The sequence below is a fragment of the Falco peregrinus genome, chromosome 3 (genome assembly GCF_023634155.1).
Source record: "Falco peregrinus isolate bFalPer1 chromosome 3, bFalPer1.pri, whole genome shotgun sequence".
NCBI classification, from domain to species: domain Eukaryota; kingdom Metazoa; phylum Chordata; class Aves; order Falconiformes; family Falconidae; genus Falco; species Falco peregrinus.
Window position 1 is genome coordinate 66,752,768 of NC_073723.1, and position 19,823 is coordinate 66,772,590.

Sequence of the window (19,823 nt, forward strand, 5' to 3'; positions counted from 1 at the left end):
CAAGAGCTACTTCTAATGCAAAATGTGTGTCTGAGTCATAACTCTCCTCTGAATTTTCCTGAATTATAATGATGATCTATTGGTCATTCCTGGGGTAGCTCATTTTATTGTGGACAACCATCCTGGCATTCAGCCATGAGGTCAGAAGCAATTGCTTGTCTCCAAGTACAGTGGGGAGCTGACCATCTTACAAGGTCACAAGTGTACTTCCTTGGACCTCTCTTTCTCTTCCATGTTTTAGTCATTGCTGCTTGACTAGATGCAAAGTTTCAGGTCCAGAGGTGAAGTTCTTGCTCATGAACAAGACAACTGAAGTGCCAGCTCTCAGATGACTGAGCTGCCATTTCCACTAGCAAAAGTCTCCTGTTCTCAGACTCAGACCATCTGGGAGTCTTCTCTGGAGATTAAACATTAATTATTTCATTCTATCTGAAAAATGATTCTTCATTGAGGCAAGATAAAAATGTAGTTCTTATTTCTTTTTAATTCTCAGGAGTCAAATTAGTTTGTCCAGTTTGTATTTAGTTGTGAAAAGTTGCTTCCTTGGGATGTGGAGAGTACTTACATGTGACCAAGAAAACAGAAGTAAGGTAACATGAAAATAAGGATAGCCAATCTCTCTATTTATATATTTACTACTGTCATATTTTCTTAAAAGAATCTACTATCAGGAAATGAAAATGGGAAATATTTTTCTAAATTTTTTATCACTTCTGGTGCATCTTGACAAGCTGTCAATCGCTTGAAGCAACTTGCTGTGCTTGCCTTCAGCAGTACTTGTAGTTATTTAGATGAAAAATGAAAGAATCAAAATCTACTTATTCATCCTGGGTGTCTTCACACAAAACTGTTTGCCTTATTCATTCAGCTACCATTAATTGCAGGTGACATACAGGAAATTAGTTTTCTGGAATGGTTAGAAGCAGATTCTTTTCTGTTCCAGCAATAATTTACATCTGTGGAGTCACACCAGTCTCAGATACTTGAAGACTACTGGATTGGTAATGAAAATGTTAGAAATACAGTGGAGGAACATTTTAAGATCAATGAAATGTCAACTTCTAGTTTGCAAGGTGTTAAGTAACTTTCTGAAATCGACAGAATGCTGTTTTGAGCCTCTGGCCTCTGTAGCCTAGGTTGTGATGTAACCTTCATGCTGGATGTTGTCGTCAGAACCACTACTACAATAATGGCAGGGCTGTAAATACTGTACTTTGCTCAGTGCTCCTCTTAAGAGATGAGATGGGAAAGGAGAGAAAATTTTCATTACAGAAAACCCCCTTAATTTAAAACCCCATATCTTTGCCATGTACTATTTCTTCTCTAAAATTTATTAAATTTAATGTGTGCAGGATACAGGTTATCCTAGACAAAGAGTAAAAGTACATGTTTGAACTTTCCAAGAGATGTCTTGATACAAGTATCTTGATGATGTGATCAAAACTTCAAAAACTTGTGAACATTGAGCACATTGTATAGTGGAAAGTAAGAACACACATTTCTGTAGTAGTGGATAAAACCCTCATTCCAGATAAGGAGTTATTTCTTTCCTTTTATACTTCCAAAAGAATGGAAACTACCATTTCAGTGCTTGGAATCTAATTTCTATTCAGCTTTTGTTCAGAGCCTGATATTTGCATGCATGTTTGAACTGTGCTATGTTTAGACTGAAGAGATGAGGTCAGAGAATTATGCAACTCGGAGGCATAAAGCATGATGGATTTTAAAAAAAGGAATTATACATATCCTTACTCTAGACAAAGCAACACTAAACTTTTCTTTAGAAATTACTAAACCTTAATCCACAGACACTGAAATCATATTTTACAGCTATATAGTATGCCACAAGAATTGTTAAAAGACCCTTACCTTAGTTCATTGACTTTTTTGTTTTTTATTAAAGTTAGCAGCACCCAGGCTTTTTAGGAAGTCCTTTATTTGGAAGAAAGTTGAATTTCAGATCTTTTTGCAATCTTAAAAGGAGAAAGAGCTGCCATCCTAAGCTACTACTTCCAAAAAGTGACAAAAGTTTTGTTTCTGAGAATCTTTTGAGTAACAGGAGAGTGGGGGAGGGGGAAGGGAAAGTGAAGACTGAGGTTGGCTTGGGAAAAACACACTGTAGTAACACTTTCTACAGTTTCAGAAGTAGACCTTGATAGAAGAGTACTTTGATACCTTTAAACCATTTGCCTTTGCTTGAGAGCCCTGCTTCCAGGGTCTACAAGTGGCAAAACCTCTTGTAGGCTTTGTGCACCTATTTTGCTCTGCCTCATCAAAATCCAGTTTTAAAAGAGAATAAAAGGCAAAACTGGGAGGAATGAAAAGACTGTATCTTTAGAGAAAGAGTTCTCCATGTTGTTTTTCCTCAGAAATTCTTGCAGAGAAAAATACAACTAAACTTGCAAAAAATTTAAGCATTTAAGGTTGCATTTAGTCATTAATTCACATATTCATAGGATCGTGGAAGTAAACTAATCCAACACCCCTGAGTGGGATTGTTGACTACCAGTATGTGACTTTAAAATAATTTCACCCATCAGATCAAACTTCTTCTGTTCACAGTTTACAGTCATCCTCTGCAGCAGTAATGAAAGGGGTACTAAACCAGATTTCTTAATGTAAGCTCTCTCTTATAAGACACACACCATCTCTATGACAATTCCAAGATCAGAAAGAGCACTACCCTGAAAATGAAGAACTTCAGTCAGCAAAGCTTGGAAGTCCGTGTGTTTTTTAATAACATATACTTTGGTTAAATCCTCTGTGCTAATGAATTTTTCACTTGGGGTGCCTATAAATTAGTTTAATTTTGGTGTCTTCTGTGCCTTCATTTTGAGGGTATACATTCTCCCCAGTAAAGCTTCTGAGTAGAGATATACGCAAACACACACACAGACAACAAACACCCACTTACGTAAGTGACTTGCATCTCTGGGGAAGTGGTGTAGTGTTGTTAAAAGGAACGGTGACAAGCAGAATGACATAACAGATACAACCTTAAAGGAATTAAGTATGTGTTGTGTTCTGTTACTGAATTAGTTTATGGTCACTGAGGGATTTTTTTTTTTTTTTGGTAATGTTTGCCTTGCTTTTCCTGAGGGGGGAAAAAAAAAAAACAAAAAACCCCCAAACAAAAAAATAAACAGAAACCCAGCCAAAACCGAAAAACATCAAAGGCTTATTATTTTCTTTAAATACTTTTTGTTCTTTTCTGGTTATAGGCAGGGGGGAAAGGGGAAAGAAGTTTTAAATTCTCTTTTAAAATAATCCCATTTTAAATAAGCACTAAGACTGGAAGACTAAGCCTGATACATGGTCTAATCCAAAGTTTGTGCTGGACAAGAAGGAATGGTTATCCAAAGGAAATGAAAATATTTTAGTTAGTCCTAGGCAAAATTCTTTGGGTGTAAGGGTTTTATATTGCATAAATTGTAACTAGAGGTTGTTTGAAGACTTTGAGAACTAAAGATTAAGATAAAAAATTGTGGCTTTCTCATAATTTCTGGATGCGGAAGAGCACAGAAAGACAAGTTGAATATATGTGGACTAATTTGTGCAAATTCTGTCAGGACAATTGTAATGATTCTTGCAAGGAATATATTAGATAAAAAAAGAGTAATACTGCTGTGCTTCTAGAAAGAGTTTGTCCAAAAGATCAGCTCTAGTATTGATCTGTGTAGGTATATCTTGTAGAAGTATTATTTTCCTAATATTTTACTATTTTTTGATTGTGGATTTTTGTTAGCAATAATCAAGAAAGAAAATTCTGAAAAGAAACAGGGAAAATATTCACTGTTCAAAGTAGTTTAGACCACCCATCTCAATGACAGTATTTTGAATTCAAACTTGCTCTCTTCTCTTCTTGTTTCTGCCTGTGGTCAGTGGGAATGTTGCTCTCATTCCCTTTAGAGATGCGGGTAACTAAAAAGCAAGCTCTTAGTCTGCAAAAGATGACTGGAAAAGTTTACTATAAATAAGACATGGAAACTGTGTGGTGAACAACTGTGTTATTAATTTCTGCAAGGACCAAATTTAGAAAAAATGAAAATCCCATAAACCTCCTGTCTTCAATGCCAATACCATTCAAGATTACATTTTAATGATGCTCCTGCAGACTTCAGAAATGAGGACATCCCATCAAAAAGATCTGAAAAATATTTTAAAACACTTCATCCCAAAGTAAGTGTTGTGGAATTAAGTTTGCTTAAGATTATGAGACTTCAGCTATGTATGTAGGATGGAAATAAACAGACTCTATGGCATTGCACAATATGTCTCTTGGAACATATCCTACAAGACAATTACTAATGCTAATATTCTTCAATTACTGTGCTGCTAATAATAGAAGAACGGAGACTGTTATTAGTAGAAAGGGATTCCTGTCATATGCAACAATAGAAATAGCAGCAATAACGGAAGTAACAATAGAGGAGTGAAGAATTCTGTGAAAAAGTAAAAAAAAAATCACTGTAAATATGGATAATGTTCCATTATGAGTCAGCTCCATTTATGTAATATTTTATTTGAAGTCTTAGAGCTTAAATCCATCATAAACCAAGACGGAACCTATTTAAGGTGATCATTGAAAGATTAATTTAAAGTCCAGCAGGGCAGACTTAAGAAAACCTGAGGAAAAAAAACCACTAGGAAGCAGGGACTTCTTAATTTGAAAGATAGAGGAGCTAAAGGAGAAATCACATGCTATGTGCCATCTGAAAAGAACAGAGCTGGATCCTTCTAAAGAGAAATAGAACAAAAGGTTCTGCCATCAAAAGGTAGGATGGTATAGCATCCTTAATTGCTGTGTCGCAGTGGCTGTCTTGCTATGACCTGATGCTGTGAGTTCACTTGTGAATGCTGCATTGAACTACCCTGTCCACACCTGAATGGCTCTTCGTGATGACAGATTCTTTATATTATATGTTAAAAATACAAAAGCCAATAGGGTAATGTACTAAAACAAGTGATTTGGAGTCAAAGGCAAAAATCCATTCATGCAGATGTTCGCTGCCAGAATTAAAATTTCTGCTGGGACAAGACTCATAAATTAAATCACAATAAAAGCTAGCTCTCCAAAGCACAATAGTTGTGTACTAGTCACTGAGCACCTATGAAAAAAGAATTATGAATGTGAAATGTCCAAATTTTTTTTTTCTCTGCTACTCCTCAGGAAGGAAATAATTTCTATTCTGGTGAGCCAGTACCATGAGGACAACAAAAAGACCTGTCAGACTTATACTGTCTCATTGGTTATAAATAGTGTGAGGAATAGAGAAGATCAAAAAGTGGCAGGCACCTATTCTACCTGTTTCTGCAACTGAAGGAAGCAGGGCACGGTGACTTGCACATTTCTCTTCATTCATCTATGCCCAACACTTACCAAATTCTATTTTGTTTTATATGCAAGTGGGGTCATTTTAAGTGCAGGCTTTAAAAGAAAAAGGGCATACGTGTAGAAATTGTTGCTCTGCTGTACTGAACTTAGATGTGTCTGTATACTGGCAAGAGTTTAATGGCCTCATAGAAAGAGTTGCTTGGATTAATTTCTGAGATACTGGAAATATAACTGTGAATTTGGAATCCTATTTATGATATAAATACATCAATACATCTATCAGTGATAATATATACTATTATCAGTGATAAAATATACTAACATGAGGAGACTGAAGTTTACCTACTGCTGTCAGTATGTATTGTTTGATATGTACAGGTGATGTAAATATAAAAAACAACCCTTAAATGCTGAATCATTTGGTGAGTATGCCTGGGATTATGAGTGTTCATTTATGTAATTCTACAGTGAAAACTGTTTTCCTTCCTTGTGTCTCCCCCCCACCCCACCCCCAAATCAGAACATTTAATTCTACGATATTGAAAATTATTTGGGAATTTCCCCTATGACTTCATGACAAAACAAACAGGTCAAGAAGACACACTTTCTGTGCACTCTTGATATATAAGACAGTACCTCTGGTGAGCTAGTCAACTGGCACCATATACACAAATTCTTGTCTTGAAGAAGCTGAGAATTGGTCATAATACTTTGCTTATTTCACTATTCTAATACAAAAAAGTATAATAAAGTTGTTAGTCCATTCTCTGACAGTCTCTGAATCTGGCAGAGTTTTTTTAGTTCATGATTCATAGTATGTTCTTATTCAGTAGCTATTAATAAAGGTAATTATTTTATTAAACCTACTGGGTATTTTCCATAAAATCTGCATATTTTAGTTTTTAATTGTAGTTTTCTACTGACTTTTTGCATGGAAGGGTTGCTTAGCAAGAAAGCTGACTTGCAGTGGTTTTATGAGTATACTCGTTGCTATCACTATATAATAAATCTGTATCTGTAACAAGTCTCCTACTTTTTAAAGTCTTACACTTAAACTCTCACTCAGACATCACAACTAAATTGTGAGGATTAACCAGTTAATACTGCAAAGCCAGATCTTGCTTCTGGTAGAATTAGTACCAATGAGCACACAACACTTACTTCCTCCCTCTCTCTCTCTCTCTCTCTCTCTCTCCCCCTCCCACCCTCCCCTCCTTTTTAATGTTAACTATGTATTATAACTTCGGCTCTTGTAGCTGAGACCGTCTCAGCAGTCTGGGGAAATAAGCAACACAATTTTATGCACTTTTAATATTGCAAGTGAGAAAAGGGACTTGTGTTAGCTAATATTGAACCAATATGTTAGGTGTTTGTACTCTGTATAGGGTATCAGAGGTTATCTGATTTGACCAGAAATGCTACCTTTTTTTTTCTTTTCCTCTTCTTCTCTACCCACTCCTGCTCTTAGGTGGTTCTCAGAACACTGAAAATCAAGATGTATTCTATTTATATGCAGCTAGTGAGAATATAAAAAAAAAAAATAGCATCATTTGGGCAGAGTAATCATTTTCTAATGCCCATGGGAAATGGTTGTGAAAGGACAGTCTTATCTCCTACTAGCTCTGGAAAGTTGGTAATAATCAGTGGAAGTGACGGAGGAGGAGCTGGTTTGAGTTTGTTTTTTCTTCCTCTGAGATAATGTTATTAACTTGGTGGGATGATCATCTTTCCCTTAACAAAGAAATTTGTATTTGATCTGTGATGTCTTGTGTATTACTAATTTGGGTCTGAGCCAAAGCATACTAAAGCACTGGCATGGCTTCTGTGGATTTACCTGGAGTGAATTTACTTCAGGGCAGACTGTTTTGAGACATATCACAGGTACAGAGGAGGGAATTCAGAGTGGTCTTTTGGACTTATGAAGTCTGGGTTTGGAAACCATCTGCTTTTCCTCTGCATTATTTCCCTGGGGTTGTAACAACAGCATTTCTAATCCCCTGTAGTGGCACATTTCCCCACAGAACATCCTGGCTAGGAATGTAACACACCAGCTGTATTTGAGTTCTTAGGGAAGCTCTTTCATGCTAGTTTTCTTTGAGTAAAAGCTGTCTTTGTCAAAAATTTGCTGTTGCAACAAAAGCTGAACAGAACTGGTGTTGGTAGTTGCAAGAGCTAAGGGCTATAGCTTTTTCTTCCAAATCCTCTTAGCTGTGTGTAAAAGTGTTTGTTTTCTCATCCTTTTCTTGGTTTGGATTATGTGTTTATTCAGTGCAATATTGATGCAGACATCCTGAAAATGTCTGCTTAAAGATGTTACCAGTCTGCTATTACAATACATCAATAGCAGACTGGTAATGTCTTTGAGCAGACATTTTCAGGAAATACTGTAAAATAAGTAGCACAAGAGTGGCAGAAAGCAAATGAAGTATTTGAAGTATGTATCTGTCTGTATACATGTTCCTCTTAAAGTCTTAAGACCCAGAGCAAATTACGATTGGGTTTTTTGGGTGTTTGGTTTGATTTTTGTTTTGTTTTTTTACTTTAAAAAATCCAGGTAGCTCTGTGTATGAATACTGCAGAAAATTTCGTCACAGTGCTCAATTTTAGTATCCATTTTATTCCTGCTGCAGAGGATTCTTGCTAACTGAGCTTTTAACTATTTCCACTTAACACAAGCTGTTAATTCATCTTCCTCCTCTTCAATTAGGCTAAAGCTAAGATGTAATGAAGGTGTTTAGCATCTGCGAAAACTATGATTCTTTGGCAGGAGGAGATTTAACCTATAGGTTACAGTAATGCAGATAATCAAATGTCAGAAATTCAGCACTGGTGTTAGACATCCTCTTGATCATTACTATTTCTGAGGTCCTGATTGAATCCTACTGCAGCCTTCATTTTGCAGAACACCTTCTTTTCTATATAAGATTAATTTCTCCATAAAATCTAGCAGACGTAAAGAAGATTCTAAGCAGAATATGCAACTGCATAAAAAAAGATACTTTTGATTTGTAGGAAACCAACATAATTGATTCATCCAACCTGATACTTCAGAGGTTTATAGAATTATATGTCACGGATAAATGCCATTTTTAGAATCTGTACTCTGTTCTGTAGTACAGTGTATCAGAGTATGTTTGAAGGGCTTTTCTTCTACATTGGTATTTATATATTGTTTAGTCTCACTGCATTTAAACATGTTGCATACACTTTGTGCATGTGTGTGTGCCTGGGACTGTGACCAGGCATTTGATAGTAGCACCTATAGACTACAGTTAGCTTTCATCCATATATATCAGTATGGCTGGATTTGCAAGATTTTCTGGATATATGCTGAAATGACAAAATACATCCAAGAATAAAGGACTAACTTTCCTATTCTACTTTGAGAATCAACTGCTGTTAGAAATTATACACCTTCATAAATATGCAGTGGCACTTATATTCAGCTCACATTTTTGTTCTTTGTGGAAAGTGCTTTAGACTTAGTGCTGTGCTCAGCTATATTAAATCTCATGCAAAGCACACTGTTTCCACTTATTTTATGAGTCAAAACAACAGCGTCTTGAGGACTGTGATACCTCAGCCAAGACTGTGTGATAAGGTAGAGAAAAGTAAGGATAGATGTGGTAGAATACTAGCTAACGTAAACCTGAGGGATAATTTTGGATTCCGAAGCTGAATTTGAGCTTTTAACCCTCTAAACTGAAGCTGTAAAAATGATTTGAGTTTTTGTCCCTTGGTAGTATAGAACAGATGTTTGTGGTTACTCTTTTGTTCAGCAGCTCTTCTTCATTTTAAGGTATTCTGTTGCATGGTTTTGATTTTGTTACACTTATTTTCACAAATCCTCACCTTCGTAACATAAAATATTAAGGAACCCATCTTTAAGATACCATCTTTCAATGTGTGTTATTTCAGATTGTGTATAAAAGTCTGAATTTTGTTTTATAAAGATGTAAATAAGAATCTCTCTCAATAACTCTAACTTGCCTGTTTCTCAGCATTGAGTTCCCTTGTAGGTATGCTAAATGAATTTAACTTTTTCAAGAACAAAGTGATGACTGTCTACTAAATATGTATAAAAGACTGCATTTCAGCTTAATAAGCTCATCTATGGAAGAGTTAAAAATTAAGAAAGTTTACTGCGGTGGTATTTCCATTATTTCAATATGTAGTTATTTAATTGAAAACTAATGAAAGGAGTAACGACTTTTTTTCCTGTAAATACTGCTTTCCATTGCAGAATATCAATCGATTATTTGTAGTTTTTCATATTCAAGTGGGCTATATTTATTTGTAACTAATCAAAGTAAAATATAAAAAGTAAGTAAAAAATTGGTATTTCCATCAAAAAAAATATCAGATGAGTTAGGTAAGCTAGTTACTCCGGTTCAGTTTGAGAAGTTACTCAAATTTATTATTAAAGCATAACAAAACTATGTTTCTCTGTTGGTATTTTTTTCTGATTACATTTAGAAAAGTACCTTTGGGAATAAATATAGATTTGGGTACAAATTCTACCTACATAATTGTTCATAAGTAGGTGCTACACATTCAGCTTAAGCTCAGTGAAATGTTTCAGATTTCTTGGGCACAATTCCTTTGGAAATATTGCAAGTTCTGGGGTTTTCCTGCTTGATACCTGCTAAAACTGTTGCAACCAAATTTTTATTGTGGTTTGTTTTGAGGTTTTTCTTCTCATCTACTGAGGCCAGACCTCACGCAAGCAGTATTAATTTTCCTCCAAAAGAATTACTGAAGGTAGTCTTGCCAAAACTGAGTCAGAAATGCAGAGAGGCAAAAAATGGCTACTGGAACTGATTTTTTTTAAATAGCCATAAGATCAATTCAGATATAAGTGATAAATTCCGCTGATCTGCAGGCTGCTATGAAAACTGAGTGCATTATTCGTGTAGACCGTCCCTCTGTCCTTGAGTTGCCCTGCTGGCAGTTCAAAGCAAAGTAACAGTGGTGGGTGCTTAAGGATTGATAAAATTGTATAACGATTTTCATAGGAATAAAACATGCAAATCTTTTCAGATATGTATCCCTTGCTCTTTTTTTAAACACAGGAAAAAAATAAATAAAGACTTCAGATTCCTTAGCTAAAGTGTTTATGCACACTATAGTTTAGTTAGTTTAGGAATAGTTGGAAAATTACTATGGTGTGCTTTGATTTCACAGAAGTCTCTAATAATAAAATAAATCTTTTTATGGATTACATGTATAGCCTGTGACTATAACACCATAAATTATAGTATATTATAAACATCTATATGAATCTATAATGGTATGTTACAGCAGCAGAAACATGATGTCTATGTGTACTGTAACTGGGTGAATTGTCCTTAATCATCTCTCTCTAACCATCCTAATTCTCCCTGACTGCAATCAAGCCCACAAGGATTGATCTAATCTGAGATGAAAGAGTTTGTAGCAGATGTTTCTATATTTCTTTTATTCCTAACTTTAAATGTCAGCAAATTTGCAATCTGGAAAATAATAATAGTAAAAAAATGCTATCAGAAATTCTGGGATTTGAACTGTGACACTAAAATGTTCTCTGGCCTAATTGTCTTCTATAATGTTGCTGAAGGTCATGCTACAAGGTTTATAAACATGAGGTTTAACCTTGATTTCTAAGTAGAATGATGAAAGGAAGCTTGAGGGTATGTACAAGGTTATCATCTATGAGGAATGTTTCCCTATTGAATAGCCTTCATAACACACCTTCAGACAGCATTTTTTGTTAAAGGCATTACTAGTGATCTTTTTGGGATGTATTTGTGGTTATTTTAATCCTGGCTTTACAGTTTGAACAGATTTGCTTCTATTGTGATTACTTTATGGTAGATACTTTGGTAATATTTGAAGAAAATTGAAATAAGAAAGAGCAGGTGGAGTTAGAATCCATAAAAAAAGGAAAAACCTCCCAAGACTTATTATATCTTGTGGTAAAGTCCTGGCCCCACATCCCAGAGCTGCTGACAGGAGCAAGTAACCCCATGCTTCTGAGCAGGGCTGTGGGTTATTTTTGCCTCTCCTCCTGTTCGGGAGGTAGGTGTCAGTTGACTGTGGAGGATCTTTTCTCTGCTGCTGGGAGATAAACCAGTTCCCAGTGGTGTGGTAAAGGCACAGGAGGTGGCTTTGATTCCCTGCTACTCTGCACTAATTTGGGAGCTCAGTGCTGTGTGGTAGTGTTCTACCTCTCGCTTCTTCTTGCAGATCCAAATTTGCCACCCAAAATGCACCCACTTGGTGCAGTGGTAACTGTATTTCAAAAAGGTAGACAGCAAAATCAGTGCTGTTCAAGGCAGAGAAAACACTGTTTCTAGGGCACCTTAATTTCAAAGATGCCCAGAAACCTAAGTGTGAGAGGGATGGTGTGCCTTGGTACAACACTCTGCGCTTTTTTCTTTTTCAAGCAGTATTGGTAATTCAAGTAGGTTGATTGCAAACGTGAGGTGTTCTGTTTTGTTTTGTTTTTCTATTGACTTCACTCAGCATTAGCTTACATCCTCTAACTTGCTCTTTAGCTGAGGTATGAATGGTTTTGTCTTCCTGTTTTCCTTTTGGGCCTTTTTACTGCTTTTTAATTTCTCTTACATTTTCCTTGAATGTGTGACAAGTGTAGCTCCACTGAAGTGGTAAGTTTTCACCCCTAATGTCTTCTCCCTTTGCCAAAATATGTACAGAAAAATCAAAAAGTGGTGGGTGTCAAACAATGTGAAATATTACCGTGACAACTATTTTTTTTTCTGACTATGAATGCTACATTTTTTTAATTTTGAGACAAGTTTTTTTTTAGCTAAAACATACTGCATTTCTCTCACATACCCCATAAAAACTAGTATTTATTTTGAATGGCGATAACTAGTAAAGTAAAATTGGAACATACTGATGTATTAGTGTTTTTAATGCATACACTGCAGATGTCTAACAGGAGAGCACTGCACTTGGAAAGTCAGGGAGGAGAAATTAACTAGCCTTTCCTGCAGATAACAAGATGTAAATGTAGGACTGAGTATTATTATGTAGGTTACTTCCTCAGAGAATCATTTGATGGGTTAGTGGAAAGCCCCATGAGTGATGCTTTGGTGCCTGTCCTGGTCAGTGATGATTTCTGTTAGTAACTAGGAGCCGACTCACTGCTGCTTCTCTCTAGAGACAAATGTTTCTACACCTAGTGGCAGAAAATAGGTTTTCCAATATACCCAAGAAAGTGATTGCCATCTGTACTGTCTTTTAGATAGGAGTAGGGAGGTTTCACAGCATCTTAATTGGTTTGCAAAAAAAGCTTATAGTGTTGTAACTTTCTTTTTTGGCATCATTAAAAAAGAAAAAAAGAAAAAGATGGATGAGGGTTTGTTTTTTTTTTATTCTGGGTTGGGTTTTTTTGAGTGTTAGGTGGAATTTCTGGAATAATGTGTAAAGACTTGTCAATAAAAATCCTTTCTCTATATATTAGTGATGACTGGCAAAGCTTTGTTAGCTACCACTGTGGATAAAAGGAAAAGTTAATTTCTAAAACATCTACTTTAAATGACTAGGAAAAGGCTTTAGAAATCTCTGGAAGATGGAAAATCATACATTAAATTTCCACTGTAAACAAATTATTTTCAATTATTTTAGGAAAACAATTTTCTTTCTAAAGTTGCTTTCTAAATTTTCTTTCTAAAAAACTAATTTAGCCAATACATTTCCAGTAATATATGTTTTAATGGATGTATTGTCAACAACCATGTTTATTGTCAACAGTAAAACAGGAATGTATGATATGAGCATGAAGAATAACAATCCATTCAGAGGCCAAACTTCTGCATATAGTAATCAAGAATATTAAAAAATAAGAACATGCTAGAAAGGTGGGCTGAGAGGTGAATTAAGCAGAAGAGAAGGTAAGAAAAGATTATGTAGAGATTTTCATCGTGAATTGATCTACTGCAGTGTTTTAAGTAAAATGTGAAAAGGGATCTCTAAAGATTAATAGAAAGCGATCAGCACTGGAAGTCAAATTTCTGACTAGAAAGACTTCAGAAATCATTTGAGGGTGATAAAGTTATATTGTTCCAGGTCTGGAATCCTTTTCTCTTGCTAACGAAATGAGGCTACTCAGAGCCCATCCTTAGGAACAGAGGCTACTCTCCCTTGCAAACTTGTACATTGTAATGAAAATTATGTCCCCTATGATATTGCAAGGGACAGCTGAATTAGTTCTCAGCAGACCACAAGTGTGCTGAGTTACTGCCACTGCTTACTGATTCATAGTTGCACAGGTAGTGGGATCTAGAGGAGTATAATTTTTCTGCTTTGCCCATCTTATAAAACTGAGAGAGGAAAGAAGTTGTTTAAAGATGTTCTGCTATGCCGTGGACTTTGCCAGTAATTTCAATAGGATCATTGTCAGGTTTGTAGTAAACAAGTTTCAGTCCTTGTAATTTATACTTTGATAAAAGGGAACTTAAACATAGCATCTACTTAATGCTGTTTTTCTGAATTCTCCAGAAAAAGTAATGCCGTAGGTTTAGACTGTGGTGTTTGCCCTTGATAGAAAAATTTTAAATCATAGTTGCTGAGCAGTGAGTGCTCATGCAAGAACACTGTAAAACTGATTAAATGATCAAATATTTGGCATTTCTTCAACAATGCGTGTGTGAAAAACAGACACTTAAATCTCACAGGAAATTCTAAATATTATGAAGACAATATTCTGAGTGGTTCTTATTCTCCCTGTTGTTAAAGGGCTAATGCCGATTTCTTTCACAATGGCTACCCCAATTATCTGAGGACATTAGAAGTTTTTCAGAAGTTTTGATTACAGCCAATGGCATCTTAAAGTAGGCCAGGGATAAAAAGAATATCTCACAGTTCATGAATAATTGAGTAGGCTTCTGTATAACAATGAGGTGCCTTACCAAAGGCAAATGTTTGTTTACTGTGTGCTCACATCTGCACCTATTTATTCATATTTATAGGTAAATTCATATGCTAATGCTTTTTCAAACACTGAGGTACAAACTGTCTGTTGGTGTAATAAGGTAAAATGCTGCTGAAATGCAATGGAACTGTATGTGTTTATACCAGCTTTAAAAGTAGGTTAAAAAAAATTAAAATCCAAATGCAGGGATGTACCTTATATGTACATACCATACCAGGAGCCCTCTTCGAGCCATTCCATTCTTCAGGTCTCTCCCCTCCCTAAAGGTCTGGAAAAAACAGATGTCAATAAAATGAAGCAGTAACAATCTAAAGGAAAAACTTACACTTCCCTGCTCTTGCTATTCAGTGTTCTCCTTTAAAAGCAAGGGCTGTTCATTCCTGCAGTCTATGTGCTGAAGCCATTGAATTCATCCCAGTGCTGAAATTTGAGAAAAAGCCTACTAAGGAGCATCGTTAAAGATAACTCACATCTAGACCTCTTCGATGGATACTTTGAAGTACCCACTAATAAAAGGGTCAACACTGCACTCTTGGATTTTGTCATTTTAGCTGCAGACCCTCGAACTCAATTCCACACTGTCCCAGATTGATATCAGTGAAAAAAGACTGAAGTTGCCTTTTAGAAGATTCTGTTCATTTGCCACTGAAGGAATTGCTTTGGAGTACACATTAGATTGCCTTTTATCTGGAAAATGTTCCCATCCTCTCGGGATGAAATCTGACTCCTTGCCTTTGCATATAGTTTTCCATTTATTAAGGGTACTTCTGATGTACTGGTTCTAACTGATGCTTTGCATTATGGTGTGTCATATATACATATATGTACATATATAATGTGTATATGTCTGTGCCATATATTTTTTAATGAAACAAGACCAAAAAACCCCCAACCATCCTTCAAAAAACTTCTAGTCGATTAACGCAACACTTCTTTTACTTTATCACCAGCTGTCCAAAATTCAGGTCATCTGTAAAACGTGGATTCTGTGCTGTGCTAAAACCCACCACCACTGATTATGGGGTCAGTATATTGACCTGTAGAGAAGTCTTTGAGGACTGTAAACAATTAAGATCAGATAAGGAAAATAAGGAAATCAATAAGATTTGAAATGAAGGGAACGGCTTTTACCTTGATAAAGTACTTCTTAGGAAAATGCTTTCCTCAGAGCAAGAGAGATGAACTGAAAATACACACGGACTAAAGAAAAACCTAGATCCCAGAAGAGCCAGGAGTATTATTAAAAGCAACACTTTTATTAAATGAGTAAATATGTCCTGTTTAGACAGTTGGTGCTGTCGCTTTTAGTAAAGTCAAAATATTATGAATATCCTATACCTCCATGTGGAACTCCATAATGTTGTTAGGAGTTAAATTGGTTAATCAAGACATAACTGGGAGCAGTGCTGCAGCTTTGGTAAAGTAAGTTGCAACACTGCCAAGCTGTTATTTGAAGAAAGTACTGTCTAATAAAGAGGGTTTATGATGTCCCACAGTGTAATGCTGTTTTTTTCAGGAAATATGATATTTTCTTTCCCTCAGGTTAGGTGAAGTAATTTCTGCAATAGGAAGTACGGTTGTACAGTTGCAACTTTACAACCATAGTAGAAAAAGCCTAAAACTTGTATGTTTGCTAAGAAGTATACAGTCTTCATAACTGAACATATTGACACCTTAGTCCAATTGTAAAGTTTGAAAAGAAAGCACTAACTTTGATAACATCCATCTGAGATAATCACAATGGGATAGTGCCAGTATTATTATATCAGAATGTGGTTAATTAAGCTTAATTATTTTAACGCTACTATATTTGCTGCTTACACTTTGTTTAGACAGCATCACATTGAGGGGAAAATTCCTTATTTTAGCTCTCCCTGCTCATATTTCCTTGATTTTTTTTTTTTTTTTTTTAATGGGAGATGTGTGTGATCCAAGTTAAACAGTACCATACTTCTTGTGTCCTTAAATTTTATATAATTTCTGAAAAAATAAGTCTCTTCTCCACATACAGCCAATGGAACCATGAACTAGTATTGGGGGTTTTTTTGTTTTTCAATATACCTTTCAAATAATAGCATAAAATTCTGTATGGTATTGTTCATAGAGCTTTGCAAGCACTGAAGAGGAGAACAAGTAAACTGTTTTCATAGATTATAAAACTAGATTAATATCTAATCCCTTACTTGCATAATATAGTCTAGAGGATTATCCATAATCTGCTTCTCTTTGAACTGCAAATGTGTTCTTATTTGAGAATTGAATCCTGATTTTAAACTTCTGGTTAAGACAATACCATCAGAGTGCTTAGTATATAGTCTAATAAAGCACCCTTGTTGCTTAAAAATGCATTTTAAACAAAATTTAGTGTGTTTCTCATTTAAAGATGAGGATAATATTGTTTGGTTTGCACTTTCTGGAGGATTTTTGTTTTCATTACATGTTCCCAAACTTTAATAATCTGCATAGGTTTTTTTTATGAAAGTTTGTTATTGAACTCAGTGAGAGAACTAGATGTTGTTGTCCAGTAGTGGTCACATTGGTGTTTATTTCAACCTTGTGGTTTCTTTTCTGTGCATACAAGCTTATATTAACTGCTGATTACTGTGTTCTGTTAAAACCTGCAATGAATGTTTCTGAGTATTATCAATACTCTCCTAGAAATGGAATATAAATATGAATGCTAGAAATGCATGGATTATTGAAAGTACTTTCTTTGATGAAAACTTTATAATTCTTTTCATATTCAAAGTTCATGGATTTACGTACATACCATGAATCATCAAATTTAGCATGTATAAAAGTAATTGAAACAAAAAAAGTCTTCAAAGGACTGACAATCAGTATATATAAATTGATGAATTGGCATTACTTGTGTAGAAATAATTGATGTAATCTGAATTTTTCAGTCTTTTAAAATAAAGTGTTGCCATTTTAAAATTTCTACCAGAGTCAACTATGTAACTGGATACATTTGCAATACTGTCCACTTGTAAAGAAAAGATAATGTAATCAATTTATTTTGTTTGCAGATTTTCAGGCGTTGTTGGTTGGTTTTCAAGAAGGCTTCCAGTAAAGGACCCAGGAGGCTAGAAAAATTTCCAGATGAGAAGGCAGCATATTTCAGAAACTTTCACAAGGTAAGGCATACCTTTCTCATGATCTGAAGCATTGCCTGACTTGGGAAGAGTGTGGGTTTGATATGTCTAGTTTGCAAACAATGCAGTGAGTATTGGGAAGAAAATCTGATCTTGACACTAAAAGCACAGTAAAGTGTCTATAAATCCTAGCATGCAGGTGAGATATTACACTGTTTTTTCTAGATGAGCACAAAACCTCCAGTGTGTGTGAAGTGACAGAGTGATGTTTTTTCTTTAAACATTAGTGGTTTGGAAATGTGTAAAATTGGCTGCTTAATCAAATGTTTAACCATTAGTTATTTAACTAAGTATCGACCAGATTCTGAAAATGCTAAATGCCTCAGTTGTAATGGTGAAACTGGCTGAATATGTAACATTTTTCCCAGAACTCTTCAAGATATTCAAGCTCTGTCAGCATCAAGGATTTATAAGGGTAAAAATTCAGGATTCACTTAATGATATTCTCCCTGCTTACTCTGTCACTATCACTTCTGTGATGGAAAACAAGATATTCAAGTATGTTTTTTGCTTTCTGTCTTGTAAGTTACTATTATCGGCTCCCCAGGTCAATCAATAGTCTTCAGGTTAGCTAATCCTGAAGTAGGGCAGGGCTCTCTGCTTGTGCTGTTGTCTTCTATCAAGTCACCTTTAGCTTTATGTCATATCAATGTTAGATACTACATTAAAACTAGCAAGTTGAAACACAAAGATGACTTAACCAAGGTCACATGGCAAACAGTGAAAGAGTGTGGATGTAAGTCTTGGTCTCTTAAAAAGCATTAGACCTGCCTTCACCATAAAATTACAAATTAGCCTTTAAGTTCCAGTAACCTCTTAGTATCTTTGAAAGAAAAAATGTATATGTAATAAATAGCATGCAATTATCCTGTTAATATTTTCTCGGAAAAAGAGCCCAGGTAATTTCATACTGCCAAAAATACAGCTTCTGATCTTACATTGGTATCGAAGTTTAGGACTGATGTGTACTAGACTATTGGCACTTCCACTGATGTAGCGCAATGACAATGTTTGCTCCAATGTGTAGGAGATCCACCTTAAGCAAAACTGATTCTTCTGTTAGACATAAGTTTCAAAACAGATTGATTTTCCAAATGTAACCTAATGATAGGTCTTTAAAAGAATTAATTGGATGGTTTGGGCTGATAGCTGTGGTGGGTTGACCCTGTCTGTACACCAAAGCCACTCTGTCCCTCCCCTCGTCAGCTGGACAGGGGAGAGAAAATATATTAAAAGGCTCATGGGTCAAGATAAGGACAGGTAAGATACAGCTTAGCTGTACTGTTTTCACTTGAACATTCATTGTAGGTTGTGCAGAACTGCTGTGTTTGCTCCCAGTGCTCCCTCCGAAGAGGGCATAAAGTGGCAATAGCTCTGCACCTGTCCCTGGGCTGGGTACATTCTTGGTAGCTGTTCCTACACTATTCAGAAAAGGCCAAAACCAGACACCACAGTTCTGGCAACTTAAAAGACAGCATAAATAACAAGCTTTCTCATTTCTGTAAAAGAAGGTAAAAGGTGTGTGTAAAAAGTGAAATTCTTTTAGGCTTCGAAGACGTACTGCTCAGGCAGTAGTAGTATTTGTTACCCACTAGGAGAGACTTGCCGGGAGCATTACAGGAAGCCAACATGGCTAAGTAGCATCATGAAGGTTACTAGAAATGAGAGATCAAGCTTCAAAACCTGAAGTGTATCCAGATAAACTAGAAAGCGTTACACAGTTGGCCAATTAATTGTTAAAGCAGAATTAGAAAGAGCAAAGTCAAGCTTGATGAGCAACTAACTAGAAGAGTTAAGACCAGTTATAAATACAGACTCTGAGCCCTCAGCATCAAAAAGCTTGCCAAAGACCCCAGAGTATAAGGGACACATGCAAGAAAGAGGGTAGAAATGAGCACATTTGCATTGAGGTCTACGGTAGAGGAAACTGGTATGCTCCGATGTGGGTATGCGAGGGAGGATTCTGCAGAGATGTCTCATATCGTAAACCTGATCAGATACCTCAACCTCAGTTACACAGAATGGTCAGTAGCAAAATATAAAGAACGTACTCATTCAAGATCCCAAAGAGAAGGATAACATAGCTAAATTACTAATAGTAGTCCATAAACTCCAACATGGGAACCAGAAGATGTGGATTTTCACATTCCTTGTAAAATCTCCAGTTCCATTAATGCATGCTTCTCTTACTCTAAGGTAAATAACCTTCTCGTGAAGTGAAGCTGTTGTGAGATGGGTCTGTCCCTGATAAGATATAGCTGTCTTGGAGCAAGAGAAGTTTGGATCTGTCAATGCTGGCATGCTTAGCCTTCAAATAAATAAATAGGTGATGTCTGGCTCAAGACTTACTGATTTAATCCCTCCAATATGAAAGACTGTTCTGTTAAGATTGTGT

At 35.8% G+C, this 19,823-nt stretch overlaps 1 protein-coding gene across 1 annotated transcript in view; it reads left to right on the forward strand.

The window, feature by feature from the left end:
• DOK6 (docking protein 6) overlaps positions 1 to 19,823 on the forward strand; it is a 253,197-nt gene that overhangs the window by 83,257 nt on the left and 150,117 nt on the right. The window contains exon 2 of the mRNA XM_055800751.1: positions 17,303 to 17,410. Coding sequence (XP_055656726.1) covers positions 17,303 to 17,410 — 108 coding nt within the window. The remainder of the gene's footprint in view (positions 1 to 17,302; positions 17,411 to 19,823) is intronic.